The sequence below is a fragment of the Netta rufina genome (assembly GCF_964035555.1).
Source record: "Netta rufina genome assembly, chromosome: 25".
In the NCBI taxonomy this organism is placed as follows: domain Eukaryota; kingdom Metazoa; phylum Chordata; class Aves; order Anseriformes; family Anatidae; genus Netta; species Netta rufina.
The window spans coordinates 5,611,899-5,633,429 of record NC_140149.1 but is presented as its reverse complement, the minus strand read 5'-3'; the positions used below and the strand labels follow the sequence as shown (position 1 = coordinate 5,633,429).

General features: G+C 46.7%; 1 protein-coding gene across 9 annotated transcripts in view; it reads right to left on the bottom strand.

Moving 5' to 3' along the window:
- Positions 1 to 7,309: 7,309 nt before the first annotated feature.
- GRAMD1B (GRAM domain containing 1B) overlaps positions 7,310 to 21,531 on the bottom strand; it is a 91,376-nt gene continuing 77,154 nt past the window's right edge. For 5 of the 9 annotated variants that reach the window (XM_084301437.1, XM_084301432.1, XM_084301436.1 and 2 more), the window contains 13 exons: positions 19,966 to 20,081; positions 19,321 to 19,477; positions 18,341 to 18,530; positions 17,815 to 17,958; positions 16,873 to 16,991; positions 16,232 to 16,374; positions 15,587 to 15,690; positions 14,977 to 15,180; positions 14,659 to 14,749; positions 12,784 to 12,891; positions 10,905 to 11,027; positions 9,446 to 9,563; positions 7,310 to 8,766 (listed from right to left, as the gene is read on the bottom strand). In XM_084301437.1, the coding sequence (XP_084157563.1) occupies positions 8,677 to 8,766; positions 9,446 to 9,563; positions 10,905 to 11,027; positions 12,784 to 12,891; positions 14,659 to 14,749; positions 14,977 to 15,180; positions 15,587 to 15,690; positions 16,232 to 16,374; positions 16,873 to 16,991; positions 17,815 to 17,958; positions 18,341 to 18,530; positions 19,321 to 19,477; positions 19,966 to 20,081 (1,707 nt within the window). In that variant the 3' untranslated portion in view covers positions 7,310 to 8,676. Of the gene's footprint in view, positions 8,767 to 9,445; positions 9,564 to 10,904; positions 11,028 to 12,783; positions 12,892 to 14,658; positions 14,750 to 14,976; positions 15,181 to 15,586; positions 15,691 to 16,231; positions 16,375 to 16,872; positions 16,992 to 17,814; positions 17,959 to 18,340; positions 18,531 to 19,320; positions 19,478 to 19,862; positions 20,082 to 21,531 lie in introns of those variants that run through there. The other 4 variants (XM_084301438.1, XM_084301439.1, XR_014619119.1 and 1 more) reach the window with 3 other exon arrangements.

The window sequence follows — 21,531 nt, the reverse complement described above, 5'->3', positions numbered from 1 at the left end:
TCCGCCATTTGTTACAGCCCCAGCATTTATTAGAGGTGTTAAATAGAAGGAGTTCAATTATTTGAGATATTTTTTATATTTTTATTATATTTGAGCTCAGTAAGTTGCTCTGGACTTTGGGCTACCAGTGCAGATGTAGAGTATGAGGAGTATAAATGCATTGCAATTGATGAAAAACATGTAGTGAAGGATGAGTCCCTGTGCCATGTTCACACTTGCTTCTGAAGGAGGGAGCTGAGAACAGAAATCCCGAAGTACTCCTAATTTGGGAGGCTGTATGATACAAGAACCCCCTGTGCCCTCCCTTCCACTTCGCACGTATCAAAATTCTTAGTTCCTTCCATTTCCCTTGTGTAGCAGGTTTACTCCTCAAGCACGCAGAGACACAGTGGTAGGAATAACCTGTGGAGCTGTGTTCAGCAGCAGCAGGCAAGCCAGTCAGACAAGGTATGCCTTTAACCTGTTTCTGGGGAAAACCCTGAAAGGATGACAGCTGGAGGCAAACAAGCATGCCAAGTAAATAGGATGCGTAGTCCTCACAGTAAAAGGACTGACAGCTTTGTAAAATGATTGTACTTGTAACCGTGATGGTCTTCTCACGCTATCCTACAGCACCACCTAGAGGAATATGGAGAAAGTGGTTACTTTTTCCTAGTTTTGTAGTAATTATGTATTATGTGATGATTAGTCTCAATATTCATTGTAAATGACCCACTGCTGCACAGGAATTACACTGTAAATTCAGTGAATGCAAACTGACCTTTTAAATTTTAGTGGTTTAAACAGAATAAAATCAGTTTTCTGGCCTCAAACGTAGATATTTGAGCTCAATAACTAGGACCATGAGGAAACAAATGGTAGAAACATTGGGGTAGAATTGTACTTAAAGTGGGAGAAGGTTTCCTTTTGATATAGGAGATGGTGTTACACCCCTGCTGCAATGGAGCCTGTACTGCTTGCAAGAGCTGACAAATTTTGCTACACTGACCGCTTTTAAGTATTACAAAGTGCTTGTGAATCAAAAGCATGCTTCCTACATATGGAATTTCCCTTGCTTATGTTCTGCTGCAGTTTATGTGTTGCTAAAAATCGCAGAAGTTGTTCCATTTGTCAAATCCCAAGCCAGATTTCTAACTGGCAGTTGTTCCAAATGCCTTTCTTAGAGCAGTGTCAACTTCAGTAAACTACTAGGATCCAGTCTTCACCGTAGGATCTTTCTCAAGCCCAGAGCTGAGTCTGGCAACGTGAGCACATTTTCCAGATGAAGCACGCTTGTAGTCTGGGCACTGGTTCCTTAAACCATAATGTCCAAAAATAGCTCCTCTTCCAGTTCTGATGGATATCTTCATTTTCCCTAGGCCAACATGCCTGGCCTCAAGGCAATTTTTGGCATAATCCTAACTCTAGATCCACAGCAACAGAGGAGTGACTAGACAATAACTACTGAGTTTCCATTGCTGACCATGGCAATAATGCTCAGAGAGATTTTTAGGTAAGGTTACATAAACCTCTCTCTCACTTCAGCTCTGTTTCTCCTAGTCCTTGTGAAGTACTGATAACCTTCTGATGTTATAATGTGAAGTCAAAAAAGGAGTAAATTGAAAACTTCTTGAGAGCTACCTCAGGTGGTAAAGAAGGGCCGTCCTTTAGTCCTGCACCTTCGGGTATTATACACGCATCTTCTTAAGATGCCTTTTGGACAAATCTTTCACTTTTACAGTTCTTGCATACAGATAGGACTATTGCCCTGTGTTGTTCTAGGCAGGGGAAAATGGTGCCTAAATTCTACTCAAGATTCCCATATTAAAAAAAAAAAAAAAGGGAGGGGGGGGGTTCTCAAGGGCGGTGTTAAAGGCAGGCTGTGTCCTGGGAGAGATGGTCCTGGTTGGTATCTGAAAAGACCCTCCCTGTGTATTTGGCAATGACAGAAGAGATTTTAGAATAGGCAGGACAATAAAAAGAACAAAGCACTCATGAGTCATGCTGTTTGTCTGATAGATTTTTTTTTTTTAATTTATACTTCCATTGTACTAGCTACTTACATTAAGTTTCGGCTGCATAGCCTTTACAGTTCCTAGGTTCTAGCAGGTAAGTTTCATTATCGTTTTATCGCATTTTGCGCACAGCGCAAAGTTTGACAGTTATACAACTCCTAAAACAAAATCACGGTTCGTCCCCCACCCCACCCTGAAGTTCACAGCGGTGCTACAGGCTGCGCCGGCCTTGGCCAACAGCCCTCTGCTTCCCGGGCTCCAGTGGTGAAATCCCAAAGGGAAGCACGCACCTGCGGGTGACTGTATGACCCGTTCCCTTTCCTTGCTGACATGAGGCCATCCTCGTTAATTTGCAATTACGACAGCATCTGGGGTTGCAGGATCCAGGGCCTCAGGTGAGGAGAACACGCTCCAGGGTCTTTAGCAGCTTTATCCAGCCCTGGAGCATGCGATGAGAGATGAACTGCTGTGGGAATGATAACGTCCCAGAGGTGCCGCAGCCACACGATGCCAGTCCGGGGTGGTTAAGGATGTACGCTGCAACGGTTCTGCTGCTCCTCCCTCCACTCCGACCTCAGCAGGCCAAGAGCCAGGTTAGTGCTTCCGTATCTGCTCTGCTAAGTGCTATTACAGGGGAGGTGGGCTTGCGGAGATCGGAACTACACCCGTGTGGCACAGGCTCCACCTCTTTGCTGGATGAAGTTGCTGTTTCGTAACAGCTGCTCCCACAAATCCTAATGCTGCTGGGGCAGTCTGAGCCGAGACTGTGACACGACCAAGTGGCTGTAGAACCTGAGCTGCACGTTTGTTTTATTCCCTAACTATTCTTGGAGTTTCAGTTGGGGAAAGTGGCCATTTAACGTTAGCAATGGAATTGGCCTAAATGAGTGAGGTAACAGAAACGGCGAGAGAGGGTACCTCCCTGAGCCATGTGCAAATATAATTCCTTCTGCAGAAGGAAGTCCTTTTCCCTACTGAAAAAAAAAACAAAACAAAACAAAAAAAACAGAAACAAAAACAAAAACAAAAAAGAACACATTCACTTGAAGAGCGGTACGGACTGCATCAAGGAAAGGCAAGCAGGGACAGCACCAGGTCAGTCCACCTATGACAAAGGGAATGATTGTCTGGCAGCAAAGGGACGTGGGGAGAGGGAAGAGCCATAGCAAGCACTGCAAAATGTGTGTGGGAGAAGAGGGCATGGCACACCACATATCCATGCTAAGGGTTAAGCCCATGCTGTCTGGCTAGATCAGGGAATAATCTCAATCGGCAGTTGATCAAGACATGAGGAGCTTATTTGGCCAGTGTGCACATCTAGAAAAAGACAGGTATTATGGCACAAAGAGACTCGTGCTATGGAGACTGCAAAGCGTAGAGCTCAGAGCATGCCAGGCAGAGGGAACGGGCCTAAAGGTCGGCACGGTCACATCTTGAAAACTACACTGACACAAAGGTTTTGCGAGCCACTTACCTCAGATGCTTTGGTTTAAGAGACTCTGTTTTGAGTATTGTTTTTAAGCAAGCCCCTGCTAGATGTTTTAACTAGTGCTGAGACTGAAAAGACTGAGCCAGAGTCTACACGACTGCACTGTTTGGGTGGTCCTGTGTGGAGCCAGGAATTGGACTCAGTGATCCTCGCGGGTCCCTTCCAACTTAGGATATTCTATGATTCTCAATGGCAGCAAGCCTAGCAGAGATCCTGCTGCAATGAGCTCCTCAGAGTTGCGCACGTAATTTGGAAAAAACAGTTCTGGCAACACAATTCTGCCTTGAGAAACATGACTGAGTGCCTCCAGAGTCAGGTCCTTGCTTCCCCTAGCCAGCAGTACTGCAAGCACCCAGTGCTGATGCTTTGTTTGCTTCACCTTTAGCATGCTGTGGAACCAGAAATTGCCACTTCTAAATTAGAAAGTGGTTTGCTTGTATCCTGACTGGGAGAAAGAAACACAGATAGAGTCCTGCCCTGGGTATATGCTAGAAAATGGCTGGTTGGGTACGTACCTCCCATGGACATTCTGTGGAGAGGTACTTTTGGGAGCAAGGTTGTGTCACACAGGTGGCAGAGTAGGACTCAATGTGTTTGCCACAAATGAAATTTTACCGATTCGAGACAGAGCCTCTTCCCACATCATTGCAATAGGCTAGAGACTGTGTATGCCTGGAAATGAGCATTCACAGATGGTTTTTTCCTACACCTTAACTCACTAACTTCATGCTGTTTTTCTGTAAATGAATCCCAGAGGAAGAAGGGGCCCAAAAGTTTTTCCACTCCTAGTAGTAAGGAGAAAATCCTCTAACTAGCTAGGAGTGATTCACTCCCCCAGAATTTCCACCACTAACCTCTAGTTTGCAGCTCATTCTGTGTGAGCAGTGCTGGTCTCTTTAGGGTTGGAGATTATCTCTACCACTCTGTCCTAGTGCTGGCTGGTATGAAAGCTGCAGGCTCCCCTCTCTGTCTCCTCAATTTAAGTGCGTCTGCATCCCTGAAAGATGATGGAAATACAAGTCTCAGAAGGCAGAGCCACCAGGAAAGGGAGAAGGATTAAAGTCATGTGAGAAAGAAACTGTATTCACCAAAACCTGTATGTATGCACTCCCTTCTGGTTAGCATTTTTGACATGTAGAAGTGAAACTGTGAGGCATGAAAGTGTGTCTTTCACTCTGCTTGGGCATATCGCAGGCCTACAGATCTGCACAGAAATCACTGCACAACACAGCCAAAAGCTCTACCTGGACCATATGTCTCCAATGCCTAGTTGAAAAACAATCTTTTCACCTTCTCATATAAAAGTAGGAAAAAGCATACCTAAGTAGGCTACATGATTTAGTGCTGCTAGGGACAGGTAGGCTAAGGACTATCCCCCATACACCCAGGTGAGCTTCCAAAATGAGCATGGGGCTGTCTGATGTGAAGGGAGCACAGCCTGGCACGCCAGGCTTCCTGAGAGGGGTTATAGCAATGCAGGTGACGGTTTTGAGGTGTTTTAGTGCTGGTGCTTTAAAACCAGCAAAGCATCAGGCTTTGAAGCCTTGCCTCTTTCAGTACAGGGTTATATCATAATAAATATATATTATATGTTTTAGATTTCTTTTTATTAAAGTAGACAAATGGGGTCCAGACAGGAATGGCAGTGTGTAAGCTGTGTGGAAAGGTGTACTCTGTGTCAGTGGCATGATTGAGATATGTTATGGACAGCCAGGCTGTGACTGCTTAGGTAAGGCAGAAGCACCACCTCCTGCAACATCAGTTAGGTTGCTCAGCCTTGCTCCTAGAAAGCATTTGCTAATTTCCCTAGGAAATGTAATCATGAATGAACTGCAGCAAAATTGCCTGGGGCTGTAAAAGGAATTAATCTGTTGATTGGAATTCATCTGCAGTAGCAGGTGATTCCTATCGTAGTTCTCTACAAGATGGCATCTAAATGAGAACATGCTGAGGTTTTGTGTGAGCCCTTGCTTTTGTGCCACTGTGGGTTTTGCCTTATGGAAAAGACCTTAGTTTTCTCTTTCACTACTACTTTGATAAGTGGCAATAAAGGATTGCTTCACAAAGCCAGACTTGCCAGACTACCCACCTCCAAGCCAGACTTGCTGCCAAGTGACAAAAAAAAAATCCAACGTAACTAGGGTTTTGAGAAAAGGAAACCTAAGACCCCAAACAGCAGCGTTCCTCATTCTGAAGGGCATGTTTGGTGACCACCACTCTTAAGTTCTGTATTGACACCCTTATGGTCTTTATTGAGGAATTTAATGCAACTGTGTGTTAGAGCTGTCAACCATGTTAAACAGTTTAGAGTAATGTGCAGGCAGAATGAATATTAGTGCTTAATATTTTTATATCGGCCTGTGTGTAGCCTCACATTAATTTAACTGACCTTGTGCAATTCTGTCTCTAAGGCCAATCCCAAGGAAGCCACATCAGTGGGAACATCCAGAACCCAATGTGACCACCATTTGCAAAAATGCTGCAGAGGAAGAAGGACACACACATAAGCAAAGGGATTCCGTGCCTCCACAACTAGCAAGAGAACACCAGATGGGTAAGAAGCCAGCTTTGACTACTGTTTTACCCTCTCGGACATGAGTTGTTTTGTCTCCTGCTGGGTTGTCTTTCTACAGACAGAAGCTTGCCAGCCAGGTTACAAAGACCCACGTTCCAGGTTTCCCTCTCAAGATACAGCCTTTCCATTTTCTGGCAAGGAAACGCGGCAAGCACAGGGCTTCCTTTCTCTTTTTTCCTTCTCTCTGAAATTAATTTTTGAAAACGGGGAAGATGGGCAGCAAGGCATTTTTTCTGTGCTTAGCAACTGTGGGAGTAACAAATGGGAAAATGGGACTCAGCCAGTGTGGCAAGTCAACAGTGGGGACGGAGCTGGGGCCCTTTGGTCCCAAGATGAGAGCAGCAGGATACCCTTTCAGGTTACTAGCAGCTCAGATTCATCGTACAGTAGCCATTTCAGCAGCCTCCCTGGAAAAAGCCAGGGAGCAGCACAGTAGTCAGCAGCATGAAATCAAACAGACAGACATAAATACAAGTTATTCTCTAGCTTCCGAGGCATGTTTTTGCCAATTGTACCTTTCACACCCTTAAATGTGCATTCAGTAACCTGCCTTCATCCACACTCCTTCAACTGTGAGTCTTCGTCCGTGGGACATGTTTAGAATTTGGTCATGAAAAATCTTAGGCAGGCTGGGAGAAACCAGTGGGTTACTCCTGCCAACGGTACCTTTCCCTAGTTGGGCTGTGAGAGCTTGTAAGGGTTTTCCTTAGACTCGTTTTCTTCCCCAGCTGTGTGGATCAGTGTTTCTGGTACAAAGACACATAAACCAGTTACTCACCCTTATGTCCCCTGCTCTTTCAGTGCCAATTAGAGCAAAAGACAGTGGACGAGCTAGAACCACACCATCTGCATGTGGAGAATATGCAGCTGACTCCTTCCTGCCATTTAGAAGGTGGAAAAATCCTGGTGTTGAGTAATGATGAAGACTGAGGGTCTCACATACCACCTAATCTACCTATCCATGTAAGATGAGAAAGCATTTATCAATCACCCACTCAAGCACCCTGCATCCCACCCACTCACAGTGGCTTTTTTTACACTGCACATCAGTTTCTGCCCTTCTTTCTCATTTGGCTGCTAAAGGGAATCTGGAATTATCCCCCACAAGTAGTAAAAACACACAATGTCTTTAATGCAGCTCTACCACCTAACTTGCTTAGAGAGCAGATGCACTGCTGTGCAGCTTAGGAGAGAGCCCGGTCAGATGCCTTACAGTGTGGACATCCCCCAGTCTGTCCCGCACCCCTTAACAGTCCCTTTTTAGTCCCTTTTTTCTTTTCTTTTTTGGTCCCTGTGACCCTTCCTAACCTCTATGAGGACTGATGAAGGCTTTGCTGCTCTAGCTTGCAGGTAAGGATCCAAAGCAAAGGTGTCCTTTTGTTGTCATTGTTAAAGGAAAGGATATTTTTCTTTTCTACCTAATGCTTTCCCACATGGATTAGAAGTAAAGGTCAGGGCTAAGAGGTATGAGCAAAGTGGTCTCTCAGACTAGGAGCAAGAGGTAAATTTGATGAGCAGGATGGCAGGAGTGGTTCTGCTAAGTTCCCTTAGCTTTCCCACTCCACACTGTGCCAATAGCACGTGGTTTGGCAGAAAGGAGGGCTCGCATAGAAATACTCGTTTTGATTTTGTTTTTTAAGTTGGGGCACTCCCCCTGTTGTGAGAAGTCACACAGACAGCCCTTATCAGCACCGATGTAGATCTTCAGCACAGGGATGGCTTAATGGCAGGGGCCCAAGCACACAAAAAGCAGAGAACCACAGAAAACGTAAAGGGGACACTGTCAAAACAGATGGAAGTGTGCTTTCTGCAGCGTGGCTCTCCTCCATCTGAGCACCATGGGGGCAGATCCTCCCCCTTCCCACCATCTCCTTGGCAATTAATGCAGTATCAATAGCAGGAGGAGTCAAACTAGGTGTTTGGAGAAAGCTTTTCAGGCTTATTTACATTCTGTGCTTTGCTCTCTGAACCCGGCTGGCCAGCACGACAGCAAATTGCATTTCTGCTCCAAGAGCCATAAGGATGATTGCCAGTGAGACCTGCTCTCCACAGACCTAGAGCAATTCCTCTGGAGGCCTCCTCTCCAAACACGGAGTAGTTTTGTGAGGGATTGATGGTGATTGCCAAAACCTCTCTGTCCTGAAGCCAGCAAGGTAAGAAGTTGACAGTGTTCCCTTTATACATGTAGATACACAGAGTCAGTCAGGGACCTTCATGCGCAGGGAGGGGAGGGGCATTCGCTCTGATGCTTCCCTTTGAAACAACAAAAACAAAACAGACAGACAGACGAACAGACAGCCAGGAGTATTACAGAAGAGTGGTGCAAAAGCCCAGGGTAGCACACAGGGTGCATCCCTAAGCGCACCTCAGTGCCAGGAGAGCACAGCCCTCCCACACGCACACACACGCACACCCCACACTACCACCGAGACGCTCCATTTCAACCAGTGTTTGGAGGTCAGTCCTTCCTCGCGATACGTAGGCTTTTTTTTTCTCTTAAAATCTGTATATAATATATATATTTATATTCTGTATATATATATATATTTATATATATATTTATATATCCTATTTACACATATTGCACACCGTCCTCTGGCCTCCTGCATTCCTGCCTGTTAGTGGAAACGTTTCCGTTTCTCTTCTGGATCTGACCCGAAGTCCCGGGACCCGATGCCATTCTGGAGATTTATTAGTGAATCCTTCATCTGCAAGACAAGAAACGTCTCCAATGTGCTGCTACCCTGAAGGTGACAGAGCTTCGGGATTTCCTTCCCCATCAGTGCCTCCAGGTGCCTCCTTCACTCACAGAAAGTACTGACACCATAATACCTGCTGTGGGGGACTGGGAGGTACCGGTGGGGACTAAGAAGATGGGAGTCAGTGAGACAACAAGGGGTGAGCAGAAGAAGGTACAGGGTGAGGGCTCTTCAGGCAATGGATACTAAAACTGCTGGCTCTGTGCTGTGAAGGGCCCATGGAGAGTGCGTCCCCTTCACCCATGTGAGCCACATATGAACCCAGGGTTGAGGGGAAAAATTTTGTATTCCAAATGGATTTCCAAGGTCTTACAGACCCCTCTGGAATGTCAGAGCCTAGATACAAGATGTGTTGTCTAATAAAAGGTTTTGGACCTCCAGAATTCTCTCCTTGACTTGCCTGGACCCCCCTGCGAGGTGAGAGAGAATCCATGGTATCCTGTGAATAGCCCTTGGGATCTGCTGCCCACCCCAGCGTCAGGAGATGGAGCTAAAGGGAGACAGAATTGGAGGAGATGCACCTGACAGGCTGCAGCGGATCCAGGTAAGGACTGCGAGTGGGTGGCTGTGTGGCTGGGAGGACATGGTGACCCTCCACGCACAGCACCAACAGGCTGTGTGGTCTCACCTGGTCTAGAAGCATCACGGAGGATTTGATGATCTCGCGCCATTTTTGTAGCTCTGAGTCATGATACTTCTGCTGAGATTCTAGTAACTGGGCCCATTCTGTCTGAGATTGGGGTAACCTGTCAGGCAGAACATGAGCAAGAGTGAATCTGGGGAAACCATGGTCAAGGGGGAGCAAAGTGGGCTGGCAGGGGAGGGGGGCTGCAGCTTGCATCAATCTCTGTCTAACCCTTCCACCCTAAGGGGGTAGCATCTAGATGCACTTATTATTTTCCTAATATTAGCCTGCCTTAATTGTGGTAATTAACAGCAAAGATGTGCCTTTTGCAGAAGTGCTCTAGTGCAGCTGGAGCTGAATGCCCACGTCCCAGAGGGGGCAGAAGGCAGCGCTGTCACTGCTGGGGAGGTGAGAACAGCAAAAGGTGGCACCAGGGCCCCTGACAGGGACTTCAGTGTACACTGCTGGGCAGGTGCTAGCCTTGTGCAGTGGGTTTGGATTTTTTTAACTTCCCTAGACATGCTGTGCTGGCCATCACCTTAATAACACGCTTTCCTTATTCTGAATAACAGCAGCACCAGTTCTCTTTGTAGCGGCAGCCACCTTCAGGCCTAATTAATCCTCCCCCCACCCCTCAGGCCTAATTAATCCTCCACAACAGGGCTGGAGGCTGCTGAGTGGAGGAGGCTCAGAGCAGACACAAGCTGTCAGGCCGCTGACAGGAGGATCCCCAGGCCTTGCTGCTCAGGGCCAGAGGAAGGACATCGGTGCACCTGGTGCATAGGTGGAGCTTGGCTGGGATGAGGCGAGGATAAAGCTCCATGGAGCAAAGCAATGCGAGGAGCAGAGTTGAGGCAGAGAGCACAGCACTTGGAAGATTGCAGGAATGCGTTGCAGAGGCACCTCTCTCGCCTAAGAGGTAGGGTTGTTTTTGTATGTGCCCAGCTTTTAAGCCAGCTACCTCTCTCTTTACTGCTTTTTCTTGGGCCTTGCTGGTTTCTAAGACAGCTAAATCTTTGTCTTCTGCTTTCATTTCTTGGGCTTTGCTTATCTGTAAGAGAGAGGGATCTTCACTGCTTTGTCTTCTGCTTACCTCCTGGGCTCTGCTTTTTCCTAAGATAGCTGGATCCTTCTTCTCTTAGCTACTGCCTGCTGTATACACCTCTTAAGCTCTACAGACTGTAGTGGAGACTTTCAAGTCTCCTACTCTGGAGGCTAAGCCTCTTCCTAGGGGTCTTCCTAGGGGAAGGGAGAGCTCCCTCAAGTTCCTTCTTTCTCCAGACACTGTAAGTTAACAGCCTCATTGGTTCCTCTCTTACCTTGGCAGACGGGCAGAATGGGGGCACCTCTCTGTGCCTTCCTGCCATGTGCCATGCTAACTGCCTCACCTCTTCTCCTTGTGTGTCTTTGCTTTGCTCCACAGTGTTTAATCCCTGCCTTGTCGCAGCCAAGCTCTACCTACCTGCCAGGCACACTGCGGTCACCTGCCTGTGGCCCTGCATGGCAGCTCTGGGCAGCCAGGCCTGGGGATCCTCCTGTCCAGGGCTTGAGGGCTTGCATCTGCCCTGCCCAGCCAGCTCCTGACCTGGAGATTAAACAAGGACATGGTAAGTGTGACAACTAAAAAGCATTACAAGTAAAAAAAAAAAAAAAATGGACCCACTCCCAGTGGTCACTAATCCTAGACTGTAATAAATAACTCTGCTACTAATAAATGTTGCTTTCTGTGTCTAAGTGGAGAAGCCACATACTTAGATTCAGAGTGGGTTGGGGCAGTGAGTAGTCCCCCTAACTAAGTGTACCACTCCTCAATCTCATTAGCACCTGAAGATCATTATCTTCAGAGCCTCGAATTGAATGCTTCTGAGCACACCCCACCTTGGACCCAGCAGGTGGGTTTGGTCTAATCCACAGCAATTGCAGTTACAACACAATAAAGTTAACTGTGCAGGGGGGGAAATAGGGCTACCCCTACCCACCCCTATAATTACAGTACATGCACATTACAAACAGCATATAAGTCAATGCTATACTTAATACCACATTCAGTAGTGGTCCAAATAAATACCAAGACTGCCATAGGGAGATAAAGCAGGAAAAATCACTGATGAGATCTGTGGGACAGTTGCACAGCTATATCCAGTTAAAGAGCAAGCCCTCCCTAATGAGAAGTGGAAAGCCCATAACGTAAGACAAGTAACACACAAACTCTTTTGCTAACTGTGTTTAAAGTCAAGGCAAAGTCAGCAGAAGAGGGAATCACTGCAGCTACACAAAAGGATGTCCAGAAAGGGGATATAAAGAGACCAAAACACCATAGCAAAGTGGATTGTCATGTTCCCAACTTCAACTGCTGACCGCAGAGAAGCTGATCAGGCAGGACACCTAGCATTTATGTACAGAAAAAGCATTCACCTAACCTTGCCAGAAGGAATTCAAAACGCCAAATTGCTGGTCATTATTAAACAGCTCTGGGCCATCAGGTCACCACTGTAAAATGCCATCTACCAAAAGGTGCTCTGGAGGGCACCCTGGGAAATGCTGACTGGCAGGTCCACTTCAACTCTAGACCAGATGGGGGAGTCTATCTAATAAAAAATGATCCCAACATATGCAGTCTGGTTGTGGCAAGTCAGCGTGCCTTCTGCAAAAGGAAATGGGAAATACAGCCTTACAGCCTGGAGCTCTCCTCACCTCAAACAGCACCCACCCAGCGGACACTGTAATGAAATAAGATGTTCAAAAAGCCTTGGGCAAGGCTCCACACTATCAGTTATTAGAGAAACTAAGTCAATCTGCAATGACGTTTCCATCTAGTACACCTCCAGGGAATGCTTAGGTTGTTATGGAGCACTCTGTCCTCCCAGTGCGCTCTCTCTTCCTCCTATGTTGTAACAACTTGCTGATAGCTAGACCCACACCTTTCAAAATCTTTCAACAATTAATCATGTCACAAGTCCAAATTCTTATCTGGGTACAAAGAGGTTCTTTCTAAACACTGCTTTGAGTGTTTAGAGTTGAGCCATCAGAGAAAGGGAGGTGACAACCTTGGCCCAAGATTACAAAACATTTCTTTGTACAGCCTGTGTCCTCAGATAAGTGGGACCCAGGGAAGAAGCAGAGGTTGCCTTAACTCGCTCTCTTCTGCTGTGATTGTTCAGCACTTTGGATCAGGAAATACTGAGCAGCCCCATGTCTTCAGCTATCTACCCACTTCATCTGTTTCACACAACAGGGAAGCAATCTACCAGACAGCCCTGAGCTGTGGTGTCCTGGTAAAGCCTCTAACATCTGTAGGGAACATGCAAGAAGAGGCAAAGACAAAGCTGGTGTGACTGTACCTCTCCTGGAGCCGCAAGCCCTGCCATGCTGTGAGTGTCTGGGTAGTGTACTCCAACATCCAGAGTTTGTAGAACAGCATCATATTGAGAATGACCAGCAACACCAGACTGCAAATAAAGAGAAAAAACAGTTTACTGGGAGCACTGCTGCCCCATTGCCTGCCTGTCACACCTGGGGAAACATCCAGAGCTTTAACGAGGTTTCTGGAGCCCAGGTCCACGCTGAATGGGAGTGGGAATTTAATTTGTGTAAGGGCCAAGTGATCAGAACCCAAAACTTCACCATGTGGGAGAGATGTGTGAGCAAGGACAGACAGACAGGGATGACAGATGGATGAGACAGGCTGGCTGAGTGGATGTGCTGAATGCAGAGAAAGGGGAGAAATGGGAGAGTAAAGAGGTTTGAAAAAAAAAAAAAAAAAGACAGTACCTGAAACAGATCCTAATGGGAGCAGGGAAGAGAAAAGACGGAGTAGCTGCAGGTTAGAAACAAACTGACAGAGAACGGGAGAAACTGGGCTGAGCAGAGGTTTATAGACAGTACAGAAGATAAATGGCAGGGAGGAGGGAAGAAAGGAACAGGGAGGAAAGACGCTGGAGGGAAAGAAGTAACCGGGCTTGCAATTAATGGTGAAATTCACCCAGGAAAAGATGAGCTGTGTGTGGCTCCTGTGGACACGTACAAAGCGCCCATGGCAGGGCACTAACATGGAAATGCACATTGCACACATCCAGCCCTACCCGCTCCCACCTGATGCCAAGGTGGGCACACCACCACAGGCAGGGCAGCCACTGAGTTCACCAGATGCTGTCAGGCTCCTCTCTTCCCTCCTCCACCTCCATGCATGCACATTTCCACTCTCTTTACCAGCGCGAGTGGCGGCTCAGGGAACAGGCTCAAAAATAACATGCTCGTGCCCATCTCTGAATAGTGCGGCTATTCTGCTGGAAGAATGGCCCCTCTATAGCCCAGCTCAAGCAGGCGGATAGCAACCGGCCAGAAAAGTATTCTGAAAACACTGCGGAGAGCTCCTTCAGCACTGTAAGCTAAGCTAGTAGCCTGTAAGGAGAGAGCATCATAAAGCTTTTGTGCCTTGCTACCCACCTGTCTAGCCACAGAAGAGAGCACCAGGCTGTCTACCCAAAGCATCTGTCACTTGGCCTGTCACATTTCTCCAGCTGCTCTGGGTCATTGCTGTAAACCTCTGCAGTCAGCAGCAGCACTAACCCATGAAAGCTACTGGCAGCCTGAGACACAGTGAAACCAAAAACACTGCTGGGTTGTCTGCATTTATACGAGGGCCCCATGCCCGGCTCACTCTGAGCACACATCCAGCAAGGCCACGGCTAGCAACTGGGAAAGGTGGTGGCAGAGAAAGGACACAAACTAAAGCACAGTTTTTGCTGCCGAACTAGTGGAACCATGCCAGTCTCTCTTGTCTCATGTGTTTCTATCCTTACTTTGCAGATAGCGTCTTTTTAGATGTCACTTTAGATAGAAAAATTAATAAAAATCTATAAAATGAGCCCCTAAAATAAAAAAGACTCTTACTGCTTGTCAGATTTCATCTAACCGTTGACTTGCCTCTCAAAACTGAGGAAAGAAGAGACTTTAAAAAAAATAGATCTGGAAAAACCTACAGAGCCAGGTCAGTGGCTGGCTAAGCACTGGCCAAAGCTGGGATCAAACAGCTGATGGAACATTTGTGGGAAATTTTAATTCATTCTTTTCTGCCTGTCATTGTTTTACTTTGTGCTGAGCAAAGTTTGGGACCAGAGAGGAAGTAGAGAAAAGAAAAAAACGGTACAGGAGAGCGAAGAACATCAGAAACATGAGAGGACGAAAGTAAAGGCAGAGCAAAAAAATTTACTTACACAAAACTGATGACGAGGAGCAGCTTGGAGACACTCTGCAGGTGGAAGCCACTGGGGCTCTCCTCAGGGATGTGCCGTGTCTGAGTGGAACCTAACGAGACAGATGGGTTTGTTCAGGCTATGAAATGCTGCCTGATGGGAAGGGCAACATTTTTCTTCTACCCACCCCTCCATCTTACTCAAAAAGTCATCATGCTTCCATCGCTCTGCAAATCCCTGGCCCCTCTGCCCGTTAACCTTCCACGAACACAGCTCCGGTTTGTCTCTGGAGGTGTCCAGCTCTCCACCCCCAAGTGTGAGGTCCCTGCAGTCCCTCACCTGCCACATGCTTGATTCGGTGAGCAACCTCCTCGTCCGTGGGGGTGGTGACGGGACTCAGCACCTCCTCCAAGTGTGGCACCCGCAGGTGGGCATGGGCCCGTTTCCGCCGGCGGACGGTTGATTGCTTGCTCACTTTCTCTTTGGGGGATTGTCGGTGGACCTCAGCCAGGTATGTGCTCTCAGTTTTGGTCAGTTCACTTTCTGCAGAGGCAGCGAGGAAAGAAAGCATTTAATAGAGATGGCAGCAGCCTTGCAAAGATACAAACCCTGGCACGGCTGCTGGATGGAGTTCAGCTGGCCCAGACACCCTGGTGGGGTCTGAGGTGGCTGTGCCCGGGGACACATTACAGATCCCTTACACCTTAAGCCAAACCCTGGCCCCGGACTGCCTTCAATCATCTCAGAGAGGAGCTGATGGCCAGCAAGTACTACCAATTGCAGTGGCAATGACTTTGGCCGACCCTATTTAAAAGCCCCTCTGAAGCTAATCTCCAGAAGGCTGGCAGCAGCTTTCACGCCGTTATGCTGCCTGCTTGTGGGGAGACACATGCAAACCATAAGAGCGTGCCCCTGTCATGGCTGCAGCTCCAGTCCTTGCCACTCTTACCCAAATGACGGAAGTAATCTTCTAGACCGCTCCAGAAATTTTTCTCGATGAAGGATTTCACCAGCCCCCACGGCTGTTTTCTGTAACGTAGTTCTGTGGAAACCCTGTGTGGAAAGGGGAAAGTCACTCTCAATTTTCCTTCCAGGAGGTTACATCAATTCACAATCCTTTGTCAATGTTTATATAAAAAATAATTATGCTCACACTTATTTCTGGAAGGGTTTTAGCCCTTCGTGTTTCTAGGTGAGAAGCACTGCATGAAAAGTCCTTCCAAAGGCAGTGGCAGTAAGGCCTAAAGAGGACTCCCAAAACCTTCAGCCACGGGGCAGGCAGACATTTAGATTACTTATCAGAGTGAAACACAAACACCTCAGTTTCCCCTAGTACCACATTCCTCTGCTTGTCCCCCAAAGTGCTTCTCAGAGGCAGAGCCTTAGTGCATTTAGTTTGTTTTGTATGGCAGCTGTCCCTGCTTCGAAGAAGGGGGCAAGAGAAAATTCTTCTCTCTGACCCAAATGTAACTCCTGCAACAGAGAAGTGGGGCTTAGTTCTCCCCAGCCCCTTCTACCCCTCCAGAAAGGAGCATTCCCACCCCCAGGTGACTCCAGATCATCAATAAAGCTGTTTATCCCACCAGCAGCATACCTGAGTCGGCTTTTGTTTCTGGCAACACGAGTCAACGTGTAGCGGTTAATGGTGTAGAAATAATCGTGGTAGGGGACGTCGTGAGTTAGCACCTCTGCATCTATGACGTAGCACTCGCTTTCTTGGCTGGCTTTGTACATTGTCTGTATCAAAAAGCATGCAAGACAACTGTTAGGCTGGTTGGAACAAGGCTTTGATAGTTAGGCACCTTCACTAGCACTTCACAAAAACAGCTCTACCACAAACAGGAGACTGTGCCCATGCCCAAGCCCCATCTCTGCAATTTCTCCTTAAAAAACTGGCCTTCTGGGCAAGCCTACTCAAGGAGTTAGTTCCCAGTTTTTTGTCTCAGATAACGCAGTTACACTGTCACACGAGGACCAATTCTGCGGGACCTCTTCTCACTGAACTAAAGTGTGGCTTGCCAGAGAGCAACCCAATCTAAAATGAGAGCTGAGCCCGCTTTGAGCAGAGGCGCTGTCTGGACTGAATTACTCTGATTCTAAATACCATAAGACTACGTCAGTCATTTCTTTAAAAAAATGAAGACATGAAGAACATGAAGAGCAGCAAGCTCAGGACAAGAAAGCAAAGCACAGAACTGCTCCTACAAAGCATACCCCTGCTGCCCTTTCACATACCTGCGTCTCAGTGACAGTGGCAGTTTTGGGGGCCAAGGGGTTGGTGAGGGTAATGGTATAGAGGATCACTCTGGTCTGATTGCCATTTTCCTCCTTCTTCCAAGGATGAAAGATAATATCTGAGAGGAGAAAACAATATTCCATCAAAGTAACTTAAAGCAACCTCAGGTCAGTTCCCTAGTAAAAGCATAACCAAGGTGAGGAGAGTATTTCCTTCCCTCTAGAGAGCTTGGCTGCACAAGTGCTAGAGTTCAACTGAGTGTGAAGGAAAGGTCTCCTGTACTAAACATGGTCACTGCAGGGATGAGGTGCATCCTCTGCCAAGATGTGATGGGAGTATCTCTGCCTGAGGCTGTTTTTCTGGTGGCAGCAGAGCAGCTGTAGAGAGCCTCATTGTAGTATGGCTTCAGACTGAGGTGTGCCTGAGGAATTAGAACTGTGGGGAGAATTTTCCCCTCTCTCAGTATATGGAAAGGGATGGAGGCTGAGGCCATCGCTCCTTTTGCAAACCTGCAGTTACAGGGAAAGGAGGACTGCAGGATGCCCAGGAACACTCTTTGCATCATCAACTACACAGCCTTTGCCAGTGTCTGGAGTAGCGCTAGAAGCGCTTTTCCCACAGAATGTTAAGCCTCGAACACAAGATCAGGCCTTAGCTGATGTTAAGAAAAAGATAGAGAATCTGATTCTTCCACAAACTTACATGGGACTCTTAAAAAATACACCCCGATAGCCAAACAAGGGTGGTTCTACCTGCTGTTGATTACTGTCAGTACAGGTAGGTGTGGTCCCAAGACCTCACAACATTACCCAATCCCTCTATCGTCATCCAAAGTCACACCTCCAAGGCATGTGCCTAAGAACTAGGAGCTGAGCCCTGCTCTGTGCCCCGCAGGGAACACAGTCTCTGTCAGGGACTGGGCTTTGCCACCAGCAGCTTACCAGAGAACCGACGCTGTTCCATGAAGTCTCTCTGGAACTGAGAGTCCGTGAAAAGCAAGTCGTACAGTTTGTCCACGCTGAAGTTGAACACTTCGTTCACGTACTGACGGCCATTCAAATCCTCGTAAAAGGCCTGGACTTCACCTGTGGGGAAACAGGCCCACAAGCCCCAGGCATGATTCTCTGTGCCAACCTCCCAGACTGTTCTTTTACAGTCCAGTACAGTATTTTACAGTATTTTACTTTGTGAAGAGGATCCCAAAGGAAGTGCTTCTATCCCTTTCCCACCACTGATCCCAGCACAATAGCTGGAACATCAGGTGGGGTAATTAATACATGACATTACTTTAGGGACAGCCTTCCAAATATCCCACAAATTCACTTTCTGCAGCCCAGGCCAAGAATTCTGTGCATCTTCTGAACTCTTAAGGTCCAGAAAAAGAATTCAGTATTTGCTGCCCCAGGCCCTCACTGAAAGAGACAGGGCAAAACATGACACCAATGGAAGGGGTTCCTCCCTGCACACCTTCATCATGGGTCTCAGACGAGTCGCTGAGCTCCGTGGGAATGTCTTCATTGTCATTGAAGTCCAGGGAAGGGGAGTTCACGGGAGCAATGATCTCTATCTTCTCTCCCATGATATTTGCAATGCCGAGGTCTTTTTCCACAGGACTCTCTGCTACTGCCTCCTCCTCTTCTGGTAGCACCCCATCAAACTGCAGCAAGGACAGAACATAATGAGGGCAAGACCAGCACCTAGAAACTGGTGGTTATTTCTGAAAACTATTTCCATCCATGGGCCAGTTTTCATACCTTTGAACATCTGGCATCAACATGACTGGAAATTAAATAATGGAGAGGTGGAAGATTACCATACAGTATTTGGAAAACATCTGGACATATTAGACCACTTCCTCTCAAAAATGTATATATATAGAATTCAAGCTTGGGACATATGCAAGGCTTTTTGTTTGTTCAGACAAGCACACAAACAATAAAGGTTTTGTCCCAGACAAAAACACTGTACAAAACCAAACACTAGGTTGGTTTTCCAAACAGCTTTTTAAAATTTCCAAACAGCTTTTTAAAATTCCAAACAGATTTTTCCAAACAGCTAGGAAAATCTGAGTTCAAGTTATATTTCAACAAGGTCTGCTCTGCCACAGTACCATGAAATTGCACACTGCTTCCTAGGGAATGACTGGAGCCAGAGGAGGAATTATTACCCCTTTATCTTCAGTGCTCCATTTCTTTTAATCTAAAACTGCACATGGGAAAATACCCTTGCTGCTGAGAATCCTAATGCACTGACTTTTAGGTCAGGCATGTTTTACTTACTTTTCCTTTGACAAATGCCATGCCCTCAAACATTACTAACACGAGGACCGTGGTCAGCTGCTGTGGAAGAGGAGCTGTAGGGCAGTCACCTTTTGCATTCAAGCCCTGCCAGCGAAATCCCCGTGAAAAGGATTCCAGATGCCACTGCAGTGGAGGAAGGACACTTACCGAGGCTGGTGCTTCACTACTTCCTGTAGATGTCAACGTGCTGGCAGTGACAGATTTCTTTGGCAGCTGAGGGCTAGCTTCTGGCTTGGCCTCCATGCTGCTCTTTGAGGAGCTGTCATTGACTTCATTCTCTTCCACAGGGATTTCTTCACAGTAGCTGAGACGCCACAGAGAACACACGTTTTTATGTTTACCCCTCTCAGTACAGCTACAGCTGGACACACAGAGCAAGTAAGAATATTTCTATGCGGTTTCCAGTCTGACCGGAATCAGAAACGGCTCAGTGCAAGGGAGATCAAGCCCAAACTTTTCAAGTGTTTATACATAGACTGGCAAGCATCAGCACTTGTTGACCACGTAACATGCTGACTGGCCCAGTGAATAGGGCACTTGGACATTTACAGAATCACTCATCTACTTCAGCAAGTAGAGAGGCAACCATTTCAGTTCTTACTGATTTCCATGAGGAAATGGTACACTTTCAGCTTTTTAGCCCTTAATCCCTAAGGCCAAATATTTGCCCAGAACCCAAAATCTCTCACCGGGAACGAATTGCAGTTTGAGGTATGCCAATATATAAGGACTCTTGCTCTCCTGAGGCCATCTTTTCTTCATCACAAGCAGATTTCACTCCTCCTCACTCACCCCATTGTGTTGAAGTCATCATCAGGAGGCACGTAATCTTCATCATCGCTGGTCAGACCTAGCTCGTTCCCATAACACTGGTGGACAAAGTGCCAGAGCTCCTTTGGACAGAGAGGCTAAAAGAGGGAGCAGAGCACAGGGTACATTTTCACCTGAGAAGACTAAAAGATAACAAATACGCCACACTTCACACTTACACTGGATCTCACCCTGAAAGTGTTAATTCAGTATTGCCTAAACCATTTTCATGTTTGACTTCTGCAGTAGGCAATGGAAGTGAACAGCACTGAGGATTGTGATGACTTTTTTTCTCCTCCCTGTAGCAGTTTTTCCTCAGTATGAGTCAAACCCCAAAACACTGGCATTTTGATTGCCATCAGCCCATTATTTCTTTCTCAATCTGGAATTATGACTGTCAGGGATATTACATTTCTTGCCCTGAAAGCAGAAGCGAGAGGTTCTGACACATCTTGTTGATGGGAGGCGAGAACTTTTTGATTGACTCACTTCTTCTGAATTCCAGCAATGCCACAAGGTGGACTGAGTGTTACTGAGAGGCTGGTCAGCCCCACGGGCTGCAGGCATACGCTTATGTCTTAATACAGTTACGCCAAGTTGGCACTGATTGCCCTGATCAAGTAGTAAGAGGCCCTTTTGCCAAGTAAGCCTTCGCTGCCAGCTCAGGTCCTGCCCTAAAATCTGACTTTGTTATTTTTCCAGGTCACAAGCTCAGGTTACTGAAGACACTGCCAGGAAGCCAACAGGAGGCTACACCCAGAGTAGCACAAGAAATGAGATCTCCCACCACTACAGCGCTGCGCATGTAAAAGTGTAAGCAATAAATCTGTGTTTTCCTCCACGTGTGTTTTCTGCTGTCTCAATTTAATGTCTCTACTACCACACCAAACCCCAACACATTTTGAGTTTTTCTCCCTTCCACCCTTGTTTAAATGGTGGAAGATTACTACCTAAAGATTACACTTGCTGGGAAAATTATCTAAAACAGCAACAAAGAGGAATATTTCCTGCTGCAGTTTAAAATCAAGAAGGGTTACTACTAGGAAAAGACTGCATTGTATCTCCAGTTAAAAAGAAGAAATGAATTATCAAGACCTTTCACGAAAGCCCAGCTTTTCACAATGCAGGTCTGTTGACTCCCACATGACTGCATTCTGGAGCCCTCAAGAAATGGGTCGGTGAACTCGTGATTTAAGTGTGTGCTGCATGGATGAAAGGAGGTGGATTTTTACCCACGAGAAACTTATGATCAATGACGAAGATTTCTTGGTAAGGAGGGAAAATAAACCTAGTGAACTTTGTTTTTTTTTTGCTGGCGTAAACTTCTTCCCATGGTTACTGTACGTGTTAAGGCAGGAAATTTTTCATCTAGCTCCTAAAACTAGCAGTCAAAAGGATGGAAAACACTTAGATGAGAAACTTTAATTCAGAAACATATCCAGCTGTTTTACCTTCTTCCCCCATACACTCTCTTTACTTCGCATCTCAGCAGAAAAAACTCACTAGGTTCCTTCTGCCTCCCTCCTGCCAGGCATGGTTCCTTCATTT